At 43.5% G+C, this 13016-nt stretch overlaps 1 protein-coding gene across 1 annotated transcript in view; it reads right to left on the bottom strand.

Annotated features, from left to right (window-relative positions):
• Slit3 (slit guidance ligand 3) overlaps nt 1-13016 on the bottom strand; it is a 571841-nt gene that overhangs the window by 150305 nt on the left and 408520 nt on the right. Inside the window, exon 6 of the mRNA XM_040748452.1 lies at nt 6175-6246. Coding sequence (XP_040604386.1) covers nt 6175-6246 — 72 coding nt within the window. The remainder of the gene's footprint in view (nt 1-6174; nt 6247-13016) is intronic.

The raw sequence follows: 13016 nt of genomic DNA, 5'->3' as shown, positions 1-13016 counted from the left end.
TCCCATTTGTGGACCCTCAGTCTCCCCACTGGTTGAGCTGGGTTAACATAATCCTCTCTGGAAAGTTAGGGCTCACACATAAGTCATGGGTTGCCCTCTAAAGTCTTAGCTAGCTGTTTGAAACATGCTAGAAAAAGAAGATAGTGGCTGCTCATGCATGGAGGAAATAACAATATTACTAACAAATAATTCAGATACTACACCACTGGGCTATGTAATACATTATCATTATGTCATTATTGTTGTTAACCAGGACAAAGGCAGCTCAGCTGAAATAGGAACAGATCACCTCCATTTGTACTGAGCTCCAGGTTTTTCTGAACTGGACTGTCCTTGACCATCCCCCAATCCAGTACCTCACACCCCTAAACCAGGGTACCATCCCCATGCCACAAGACCATTTTGATTGAATTTTGTCATCTTCCTCTAACACCGGAAAAAGCCCTTCTTCCCATTTACCCTTCTCTGTCAATGTATGGGGCACAGCGTCTGGCTGTGCTATACCCAGCTGGATGTGGCTGAATTAGAACCACACTAGGAGTCTGGTAAACTGTCGCCACTTCAATATGCACGAACCCAATTATCACTGCTCTAAAGTCAACGTGAATTTGGAGGCTAGCTTAACTCTTGAGAGAAACCTCCTAGGACATGAGTCATGAGGCATCCCTGGCTATTCCTGGGGTGTCCTTGCTCAGTCTGGGGAGTCCCAGACTCAGTGTTACTCAGGTCTCCCTGCCCATGACTATTCAGAAACTCTGGCAGGCTCTGGCCTGCAGCCCTCCCCCTGCTGACACAGTGTGCTCATGCTTCTTGGGTGGATTAAAACGGGGGCTGCCTGGTTTGGCAGTGAACATAAAGGATAAAAAGTAGATGGACAGCAAAGCTGAGTGTAAGAAGGGCGATGTCCCTCATCCAGGGATGACCACTGCAGTGCAGAACTGTGGTCTCACAGTTGCCAAATGTGTCTGGATTTTTGAGAAAAGATGGAAATTTGGAATTTTATGTAAGTGATCCCAATTTTTGAATGTGAAATGTTAACCACACACACACACACACACACACACACACACACACACACACACCTGAATAAAAAATCTTCTTTGTCTATGCAATACAACCGGTTTGTAGTCTAGTCTACAACCTCTGGTTTCAAAGAGCAGAAAGCAGGATCAGTCTTGATTTTGTCACAGATGTGTGTACACTCCCCCAACCTTCTTATCATTATCAAACTGTAATGGCAGGTGGATCTTGACAGGACAAACTGCGCTTAGGCTCCCCGACCTTTCCAGGCATCCGTCCCCTTTGAACAGCTGTACTGCACACAGAGCTCAAAGAAGACAAAGAGCACTGACCAAGGAGCCAGGACCCCAAGTTCCAATCTCTCCACTGAATACAATTTACTGTTGACCTTGGGCACACCAGGACTAGATGACACCGGGAGGTACCCAGGCTGCGGAAGGTTAGGAGGTATGGCTGTCTCTCCAGTTCCAGCTGTTTCCCTAAACTTTACCTGAGCAGTAGTTGGTCATTCCGGAGATGCCTAAAGGTCCCACCAGCGCCAGGTATAGTGAAGTCACTGAATTCCCCAAATTGGGAAGTGACATAAGTAGGAACAAGATCTTCAAACCTGCACATACGGATTATCTAAAGGCCCACGGGATCTCCACACTATTGAACTTGTACCTGGATGTGTTTTCTTGATATCCCTAGTCTGGCTTTGTTTGTTTGTTTGTTTGCTTGCTTGTTTATCTATTTTCTGATAATTATCTACTGAAATTCTTACTCTGGGGTGATAATGTCTGAAAATACCTTTTTACCCTCATAAGCTCCAGAAAGAATCACTACATATTTTACTAACAAAGCTTTCTTGGTGTATGTGTGGCTGCACCTGTGTGTGTACCCACAAGCGAAGATCAAATGACAACTTCGGGTGTCGTTCCGCAAGCGACAGTCATCTTTTGTTTTTGAGATGTTTTGAGATGGAGTCTCTGGCTTGGGCACTCCAAACAGGCCAGGCTGGCTGGCCAACAAGCCCCAAGGATGCACCTGTCTCTGCCACCCCGCCCCCACACCCTGTGCTGGGATTACAAGTGGATGTCTCAAGGTCCAGCTTTTCAAAGCCCGAGTTCTGGGGTTCAAACTCAAGTCCTCATGCTGAAAAGCAGGCGTTTTTATCTCCTGGACCACCCCCACTGTCTCACGGTGTGTCACTTGTATGTCCTTAAACTCTTTGCTGTTGCATTTCATTCACAAAGGCATGCTGGTCAGGGAGAAGCCTGGTCTACCGAGACCTAGCGGGCCATTTTCAACTTAGTTGGCAGGGGCTGGAAACCAGCCCACAGTATCCTGAGCAGAGGCAGCTCAGAATGTGGTGGTGTCCCTTGCAGCTACTGCACAACACAACTTCCTTGGTGGAAAAAAAAATTATGAATTGCAAAATGTGCAGGACAGGCGGAAGTGAACGACCCGGGTCATCCCTGGAGTAATGAGGAGAGGTCTCACTCATAGAAAGATGCCTGTGCTCCCCAATTAAAAACTTTACCTGCCATAGCACATCTGTAGTTGTGTGTGTGTGTGTGTGTGTGTGTGTGTAAAACAAAGCCTCCAAGCTGCTGAGTGCCAGAAACGGCAGAAGTGAGACTATACCATCCCTGCAATTACAGTGTTACTATGTGAAAAATAGATTTTGTGAGTTTGACTTACCTTACACTTCTACGAGGGGCCTTGTACTTTGAGGGGGCGGTTAGCTGGGTAAAGGGAACATGCTGGGCAGTTTGGGGAGCTAGTGGGAAGGTCTGACAAGAGGCACTGACAGCTTGCCGGCCTCAGCTCTTAGAGAACAGTTCATACCACCCTGGAGCACACAGTGGTCCAGGGGAGCTTAACACCTCAAGCTTTGGCGACATGGACTAGTGAGGCAGCTTGGTATAGTGGCCACAGAGGCTGGCCTGCTCATTGCTTGGTAGTTCGTTGGCTTCTTTGAGGTGGACTACTGTAAAAGGAACATGATGGGAACAGCAGCTTCCTGGAGGGGCTGAGAACATGCATATATTTAATGTGAGGAAGTGTCATGGTGGTGGACACACCGGCTATGGTGGTGGGCACACTGGCTATGGTGGTGGGCTGGACGAACTGCCAGCTCTGGTCATTTCTCCATTCCTCCTCCTCTGTGAGGATGTGCCAGCCTTGAGAAGTTTCGCTACACTTTCTCCTTGCTCTCCTTTCTGCTGACTAGGAAGCAGAGGGTGGCATCACCTTTCCCTGTTCACTACACCCTGAGCTGAACTACACCCATTGGGGATAGCCAACATGGAGGAGAACATAGTACCTTTCACTCTTTCCTCTCCTGGCCCCAGATCACAATCTCCTCACTGTCTGCTGTTCCCTCTCAGACTCACCTTTTTGAGTTCACATTCTATGTAATGGATGAAACCAACTTTTCAGTGCAAAGGAAATTTATGGTATTTCCAACCATAAGTAAGATGGGAAAAAGTACATTACCAAGTGTGCAATATTCCCTGAGTGGTAGATACCTCAGACTTTTCTTAAGACAAATAATCTCTAGAACTTTCTGTGAGATAAGCACACTGCATTCCTTGTTTCCTATCACACACTACATAATGTCACAGTACATCTGAACAATAATAGTTTTCTTAATGTGCAAACTATTATTTTTCAGGATCCTAAAATTAACCTTTTTATGGATAATGTATTTTGAACATCTTTACATCTGAAAAAATTAGTATGTAATGCCTCCACTTAGTCCCTGTCCATTGTTTCATTGACAAGATTCCTGATGGTGCCTAACTTTTGGTAACAGATGTGTTATAAAATGTCAATGTGGAGATGATGTTTGGAAGGTCTGGGGTGGGGAGGGGAGGCTCCTTAAATGGAGATGTCAACTCCAGCCAATTTCAGAATGGCTCACCATTAAGATGGATGTTTTCAAAGCCCCGTGCCTCTGCTGGAAATTTAAAAAGCCACGGAATAACTGATTATGATTAATTTTAAGTGCTTAGCCATGTGAAGCCAAATGAGCATCTTTTAAACAAAGCTATTGATCTGGCATTGTTTGGAATTGAGAAGATAAACGAGTCAGATCCTAAGGGCCTGTTGCAATGAGGAGCAATGAGAAGTCAGTGTTACTTTTATTACTGTTATTATTATTGTGGTCATGGGTTTCCAGGTTTTAACTTAGCAACACCCAATATATCTGGGTATCACTCCCCCCCCCAGTAAATACATGAGTATAGAGGAGTTGTCCAAATATGTCCTGAGCCAGAGTTTTGACCGGGATGAAGGCACACTAGGGAGAAAGATGTGGAAAGGACAACATTTAGAGTCTCTCCTGTGTGGCCCCTTCTCAAAGGTGAGGAAGACAAAGGTGAGAGGTCACAAAACTTGACCTACGTCCATGGCTTCCTGGTTCCCACCCATGTGAGTCTATCCTTAATGCCCCTTTCCCCCCCAAACTCTCAGACATCTGTCATAGAGAGCTAACCAAGGGGCTGACAGGTCATCACAGCTGTTTTGTGGCAGCTGTGACTTCCATTTCTTCAAAGGAAATTTCTCATCTTTCTCATTCTCCTTCGCAAGGAGTAAAACGGTGACAGGCTCCTAATAGACTTTTCTATGGAGGTTTTTTGAAGGCAGAGAGAACCATGCCTCTCTTTTCAACTCTAGTTTCCCAGGAAGAGAAGTCCTGGGTTGCTAAATTTGAGCTGGCACACTCTCCCACAGACATGCAATTGTTGCCGGTTCTGAGGTCAGAGTTTGGGTGAGGAGAGGCCATCCATCTCAGGACTGACAATCTGACCTCTCCTGTCTATGGGACCTGCCTTTTCTATGCCAGGAATCTCAGCTTGCAGCCGATTTCAAACAGCTGTTGCAGCATCAGCATCCCCTGTATTTCCCGTGATTCCTCCTAGAATCACCTTCCTCCCTAGCAAGGTGGAGGGGATCTTGCTAACCCACTGCTGGTGTCTTCCAGATGAAAAGGAAGAATGTACACGTTCCTTTATGTGCAAAGGGATATTTTAATACATTCATTCATTTATTGACCATTCATTCTTCCACCGCAAACAGACACAGGTTTAACTATGTAACACCCCCTTCCCCCAAGAATGCTCAACTCACCCTATTCTCTTATCACTCCGAAGCTAGAACTGCTTGGATGTAATTCTTTTTACAGATTCTGGAGAGGGCAAGTCACTCTCAAGTTAGAGCAATCAACTCCTTTATTTCACAAAAGAGAAAACTGAGGCTCTGAGAGCCAAAGAGACTTGCCCAAGGTCACATGGCTAATTAGTGGTAAGAAAGGACTGAATGGCACAGCCCCTGACCTAAGTTCTACTATGCTTTCTTGCTTCCTCTACAGGCTTCCCCACATCAAGGACAGCGGGCAGTGCACCTGCTGGGGAGAACAATCAAACTGTTTTCTAACACAATCCAACTTTAGTCGAATGACCCCAACATGACCCCTCAGTGACTTTTTCTCCAGAAAGCAGGTTTCTTTAGTTAGAGCCCATGAAAATCCAAGACACAGGAGGACAGTCTTGTTTGTGTATGTGTCTGTTTCTACACATGTGGGATTTCAAGGAGGGGTCATCTCCCTCATCTTTTCATCCCCGCTACTTTAAGGTTACTATTTAAAGTTGGATTTTAAGCCTGAGATTAGACTTCAGGAGCAGTAGCAATTGCTGGACCGTATCAGTCTATCTGTCATTCATTCCCCCTTGTCCTGTGCCAAGGTCCCTCCCTGCTTCTGGCTAATTCCGACTCACCTTCTGGCGATAACCCCTCTGTCACTGGCCACAGACCTGTAACCTGTCTCCCTGTATGCCCACACTCAGACAGCCACTCCCTGAATACACAGACAGATGCTGGGGGGCTATTCTTGCCATCTGCTCCAACAAATACAGCGGGAGCATGGGAGACACGGCTTGACTGAGGAACCCCAGTTTGTGAGAGGTGAGAAATCACACTTTGCAGCCTACAAACACTTTGGCCAAGGTAAGCCGGAGGGATCTCCCGTTGCCCGATTTTAATAGCATTGCAGTAGAAGACCCAGAAATGCACCCCCAAGGACCCCCCTGCACACACGCTCCCTCTTTCTCCTCTCTGCACAATGTACACTCTCTCTCACACAAGGCAGCAATCGCAAAATCAACTCACAGGATCTCCAAATCGCGCAGCGCTCGGAAGGCTCCATCTTCAATGCAGCTGATGTGGTTATTGTCCAGTTGCCTGTGGGAAAGCAAGGGAGAGCATGAAGGCTGAGCAGGGGCAGCGGCGAGGGGCTGGGCGGCTAGTCGGCATCCCCGGCCACCAAGCCTGTCCCTCCACCCCTTGCAGGCTCTGCTTGTCCCTGCCAGGAGCTCCTGCAGAGCCAGCCTGTCTGCCACGCTGCTCCGTCTCTTCTCTCTGACTGTCTGAGGGAACTACACAGGCGAGCGCACCAAAGGCTGTCAGGTCTCAGTAAATATTAATTGCGCATTTTTTTTTTAGGCAGAAGGGAGTAATTTCATTACATTAGGGCATCCAATCCATTACGAGCTCTTACCGTCATGTCACTGAAACAATTTCATTAAGCTAAAGGCCTGTAAATCATTGGAGGTCACTGCTCTGCCCTCCGCGACCTCCCAGAATGCTTTTTTTCCTTCTCCCTCGTCTCCCTTTTACTGGAAGTTACAGTCTTTGCTTTGACACAGCGCTAAATCTCAAGGCTTTATCTGCCCAAGAGCGGTGAGGGTGCGTGGGGAATATACCGATTCCAAATTAGACTCAACTAATCTAATTTTATAGTCTTTTTATTATTCTAAGCACCAAATGTCTGTGGTGGTTTGTTGTCTCCGTGCATTGTTATGGGGCCCATCTGGTAGGTCATTCTATGGGAACATTTTCTGAATAAATACAGATTCCCTCAAACTGCACTAACCATCATCAACATTAAAGAAATCCATTGATGGAAGTGTTTGTAGTGAAGGAGAAAAAGGAATATCATTATTGCCTAAAAGATGCACCACTTACATTTAAATTGGGCAGAATTAAATGCACCCATTTTAGGATTCCTTTTTAATTTCCCCTTCCCGTCCTAAATGCAGGAAAATAATGTATTTCTAAAAGATGTCTTGACTAATAGACATCCCAGTTGAGGACTGAGGGATTTTAGTGGAGAAGTAATATATATATACATACACACACACACCATTTCTTTTTCTGAGCCAAAAATGTGTATTATTTGATACATAGTAAATCAGGGTATTTATTACTATGACCACACCCAACTTATACTCTATATAATACATTTAATTCCTAAAATGGCAATGGACAGAAAAGAATGTTGTACAGAAAATGACTATTACTACCTAATAATCTACTGTCCTTTGCAGAGGACACAACTGTTGGAGCAAGCTGAGGCTGTACTTAAAACTTTTTCCATGGACACTCATATGAAATTTAAAAAATGAGCCCTTTTCAGGAGGGTCATTTCCTATGGCTGGTATTTTGATTTGTAACTTCCATTAATATATGCCAAATAAGTTCTCCAGAAACACAATCAAAGTAACATTTGGTAATGCGCACAGAGGGCTTTATTCCATTTTTTTAACCAGAGGAAGATAGAATTGAAACTAAAATAGTATTATCATTGCAGAAGTATATGGATGTAGACCTATAAGCATATACAAGTTTCTGTGCTGTTTCAGGTCCTGCAAGATATTATGAAACTGCATCACCCAGATAGACAGTCACCACAGTGCAAAGTTTAAAATAAATACTGTCCAGCATTGAAAGTAACCAAGACACAGGTCTCAGAAAGCAGAAGCATTCTTTAGGTTGATCAGTTGTACACCTAGTGTTCTAAGTCCTAGCTAATTTTGGTGCACATGGACTTACTGGGTTCTTCAGTCCCTGATCTTTCTGGAGCTCCTCTTTACATGATTTTGCAGATTTCTTTGGAACTATTCTGGGTCAGTCACTTTCTGGGCAGTGGTTCTATTAGGGCAGTCTAGTCTTGCTGCCCAGCTTCCAGATTTATCATCAATTTAAAGGCAGATGAATCAACAACCTCTGCTCCACATCAAGGCCACCAAACCTTACCAAGCAGAAACTTGGCGGGGCTGGCTTTGGGCTCCAAGAAATTGTTCAACAAACATGCTGATTTCGGCAAAAATGCACCATCCGCCTAAGTAGAAAAAGTATCTAAATCATCAAACTGGAAAGTCTTGGGTGTGGGGAGATGGCAATTTGTGGTGAACCTGCTCGTGAGTGTGCAACCCAGGGAGGTCCTTGAAATTCTAGCACATTGCAAGCAGATGGATTCGTGGAGTGTTTTCCATTCCTTTTCTTTTTGAGGGCATGAGGAACCAAAGAGGAGAGTCTCAACATACAGATTTTCCCCATGGGGGAAAATGGAATCTTCAGGAGCAAAGAGAACATAGAGTGGTGGGAAGAGAATTAAAAGTTTGGGGAGAGGGGCTAAAATGATTTATAAAAACCTGCGATCAATGTCATATCAGTCTCCTGAAGCCCAGACCATGAAATGATGTGGACAACAGGACCATGATCACTTAAGACAAAATCAGAGAGGCCAAATACATTATTGATTGTGTGATGTTTAAGTATTTTCAGCGGGAGGAACAAATTGACACCTATTTGTTTATTCATAAGAGGGAAAACTGAGATGTAATGTAAGCATCTCTGTGGCTGTATTTCATAGCTTACTTTAGCACACACGAAATGGATCAAAATTTAAAATATTTATGCTTAAGTTTGCTTGTCCAGAAGATGTTTATTGTAATGGAGATGGTGTCTTTTCATTCTAACCATACAGAAACAAAACAGGACCTGTATCCCAGCCTCGATAGTCAGAGGCCAGACTCAAGATGCACTGGTATGAGGTCTACATGGGTGCTCTGTCTGTCAGTGGTTGTCAGGTGAGTGGAGACCACAGTACCAACTCTGCTTCCCCACCAATACAGTTTTGTAGAGCCAAGCATCACAGGAGTCACAAAAGTCCAATTAACTGTTCACAGTCACTCCTGTTGTTTCATGTAAACACTGGGTCCCCAAACAAAAGGAGCAGTTTCCTGTTCAGACAGATGTCTTTTCTTTTACACTTACTTATTTATTCAAGGGAGGAGGTATGGAGATTAGAGGGCAACCTGAGTAACTTGCATCTCTCCTTCCACTATGTAAGCTCCAGGGACTGAACTTTGGTCATCAGGCTTGGTGGCAAGCATCTTTACCCAAGGAATCATCTCATCGTCGTCTCTAGATTACCTTTCCTTTCCAAATAACAACTCAGAGACATCAAAGTCTAAAGCACACAAGAGGGGATGCACAAAAAAAGAAAGAAAAGACAAAAAGAAAAAAGAAAAAGGCAAGCTCAGCAATTCTTTGTCAGCACTGGACTAATAAACACACAGAGAATCTTCTGGTAGCTGAAGCCAAAGCATTTGATTTAGTGGTTTGCTTCTGAGGGTTTGGTATGGAGGCTGCTCATGTGTATTCTAAAAACTCGGGTCAGAGGTCTGTATCATGCCTTTGAAAACAATTTATTGAAAGATGTTCTTAAAAACAAATGGGAAAAGCCCATTGCATACTCCATGCCAAGCACACCATCACTTATGGGCAAAAAGAACTTTGGAAATGTGAACAGAAAGCTTCCAGGAACTGGGCATGCCTTGCTTTGCCCCTGTTCTTCCTGAATGGCGAGAATTGGATTTCTCATCGATGGTAACCTTATTTAGCACAAGTCCATGGAAGAAAGTGCTAAGCCATGAGACACACAGTCCTGACTGCTGCCCTGTGGCCCTTGTTATGACAAGAGAGAATGCTTCTGAGTCCATACAGAGCCTGTCCCAGAGGGGATCCCCAGAAGGAGATAGTATTAGATTTCTATGGTCTTCCTAGGAAGTCTAGGATGGCAGTGGTTGGACAAGCAAAAGCCGCTCTCTTTCTTTTTCTTTTTGGAGGTAACTTATTGTCTTCTATTTTATACAGAACAGCTAATTTGATTTGCACTCCTCTGTCTCTGAATAAGTTGAGAACCCCCCAAAACATTTCATGATATTAAATTAATCGCCCTAATTTCCCTAGGAAGCTTTGATTCTGGCAAACAATATGACTGCTAAAATGATCCCAGAGCCCATTTAGAAAGAAATCCTCAAACAAGAACTAAGTGCAGACTCCCTGAGAGTAGTGTTCTGACTATTGCTCTTCCATAGTCCATGAAAATAAACAAGTCGGAAAGGAAAGCCAGCACAAGTGGGGACTTAAAGTAATCTCTTTGTACAGCAGACTAGGTGATAGCACATCTCTGATCCTAAGTGTAATATACTTCAAATTATCACAACTTGTTTCTTTTGCCTGCAGTTTCAATCTTCATAACTGGAGCAGGAGAGAAACATTTTGCAGTTCAAAACTTTTTACAAAGCATGTGTAAATCCTTAAAAGAGGTGGGAGTTAGAAAAAGCTGGTTTACACATTAACACCAATCCACCCCACAACTACTACCACAGAAAGTAAAAAGAAAAAAAAAACCCAAAGAGTAAGAAGATTCCAAGACTCTAATGATGCATGTGAGTCCCCATAAGAAATACCTGGTAAACAGAAATCTCCAGAAACAGGCTTCGGTTATTTGAAATAGGAGACTAATTTCCAACAGAATCCCCTATGCACACGTAAGGTCTGCACACCCCGGCTAACCCTGCCATTGGCAGTGGTGGGGGAGTCCCAGCATCTTGTCCAATGGTTGGGGAAACTTAGCCCAAAGGCATCATCACTCCAGGAACCCCAAGCAGCAGCAGCAGCAGCAGCAGCAGCAGCAGCAGCAGCAGCAGCAGTTCTGCTTCTGAACTACAGCTAGTGTCGCTGTAGTCCTCCTTGTGTGAAGGGAAAGGAGTGGCTGAGGCTGAGCATCACACCATTTGCTATTTTCTGACAAAACTATCTTCACAAAGAATATGAAATCAGCAGAGGACCTCTGTCCAAAATTCACAAGGGATGCCTTAGTAGAGAGTCAAACAAGTCTGTGGCCATGGACTAGAGTAAGTTTAGAATAGTCACAGTGTATTAACAGAAGTTCACACTGCATTAGGTAACCAGGATACAGAATGAAGTATAAGATAGCCTTTGAAAATAGAAAGATGGTTACCTTATGTGTGGTTTTCGTATGCTAACCATCTTTACTGTATAATTCTAAAAAATCCCAACTATTTTGAATTCATTTGTGTGTGTGTGTGTGTGCATATCTTCCAAGTGTACTTTTTATACACTGAAGACAAAATATTACAACTAACAAAGATGTGGAAATTCTGCTTTCATAAACCAAGACTGGGGATCAGACAGGAAGAACCTTGACACACTGTTTGTCTTCTCAGTGTTACCTACTTTTCTTTACGTAGAAAACAAGAAATATAGTAGCACTGGTTTTTAAAATGACATTTTTAACGGAAAAATAATCATTGAAGAACAAATTATAGAAACCTTCATCTGCTGCGCTTTCAAAACATAATAAAGCTCAAGGTTATTTTAACTGGTAAAAGGAAAAAATATGTTCAAAAGAAATGCATACACTTGATATAATTGAGTGCTGGTCACACTTTGTAGGCAAATCAAACACTTGATCTTAGCCACAATCTGTTAATGAATTGTCACTACTTCTCATCATTAAGGAGCTACAGTCATTCCACATTAGAAAGACATCTTACATGAGCAAAAGGAGGTGAATCTATTATTCTGCACATTTAGTACACTTGTCCACCAGACCCAGGAATACATGCATATAGATATGTTTACCCATCCATGAATTATTTAAATATCTGCAAAGATCCTTGTCTGCACAACTGACAACTCTATGCCTGTATCTCCTACATACATGCTTACTTACAGGTGTAAGAGCTTACGTACATGTGTAAATGAAAATGTACCTTACAAAATAGCCAAAGTGATAATGACCTCTAACATTTAATCTGAATATACTTAACAAAATTATGAAGAAAATTGATTCCTATCATTCCAATGACTTCAACCAACCAATTCTACTTTATAAGGAAGGGACAGAGTCGGGTTAATTAAGCTTTCTGATCACAGTAGCCTGCTTGAAACATAGTTGGAAACTGAACAGAAATCTATTTTAACAAGCATCGTTAGGCATACTTTGCCACACAGCTAGCGTGGTACCTCTTGCTTAGTATATATCATATTGCTGTTCAACATATGCAACTTATCAGCAGGAGAATAACTGCATCCACTTAGGTGATGCTTTTAGAAGCAAGCTCTGCAATAATGCAAACACTGCTGATGGATTAGCAACAAAGAGGCACACCCGACCTTGGAGAATAAAAAGGGTCTCACACATCGCTGGGAAGTATCAATAACTCCACTTCTGTGTTTGGAGCCTTCCAGTATGGGGGTGTTTGACAAGCAAATTTGTACTGAAAAATCCAAACGGAGGATCCCTGCAAACCACTGTAGCATCGAGGGGAAGCTAGGGGAAGAGGCAGAACCTCTGCTTCATTTGGGCACATCAAATTTGATTTTTAAGGGAATTCTGGCATTTCTAGGTAAATAAATAATAATAAAACAGACAGAAAGTACATCCGCTTAAAATGGCCTACACTCACTATGAGAGGGCGTCATTTGACTATTTACATCAAGGGACCAAAAAAGCTTCGTTACTGTTTACAAATGTTTTAAGGCTCACATTTCAAGTCAGCTCCAGATCCTGTCTGTGCCCATCTTTGCATCCATCAGGACCAAAGGCTGACAGGACTACGGCATCATGGTTTGTCTATGACTTTGCCTGTCCCATTCTGGGAAAACTCATCAGCCCTAGGCAAACTGTGGAGACACTTTGTAGGCATCCAGTTGATGACTATCCATCTTGTTGGATTCTGGGGCAGAGCCCACTGGAAGGGGGTTAATTTTCAGAGCATCATTCTCTCACTTGGATTCACAAGCTTGCTTCTGGTTACACTGGCTCTAAAAGGCTCCTCCAGCCCCATTATGCA

The sequence above is a fragment of the Mesocricetus auratus genome, unplaced genomic scaffold, assembly GCF_017639785.1.
Source record: "Mesocricetus auratus isolate SY011 unplaced genomic scaffold, BCM_Maur_2.0 Super-Scaffold_100007, whole genome shotgun sequence".
Taxonomy (NCBI): Eukaryota; Metazoa; Chordata; class Mammalia; order Rodentia; family Cricetidae; genus Mesocricetus; species Mesocricetus auratus.
The sequence above is the reverse complement of the archived record's forward strand: the minus strand, read 5'-3'. Positions and strand labels throughout refer to the sequence as shown.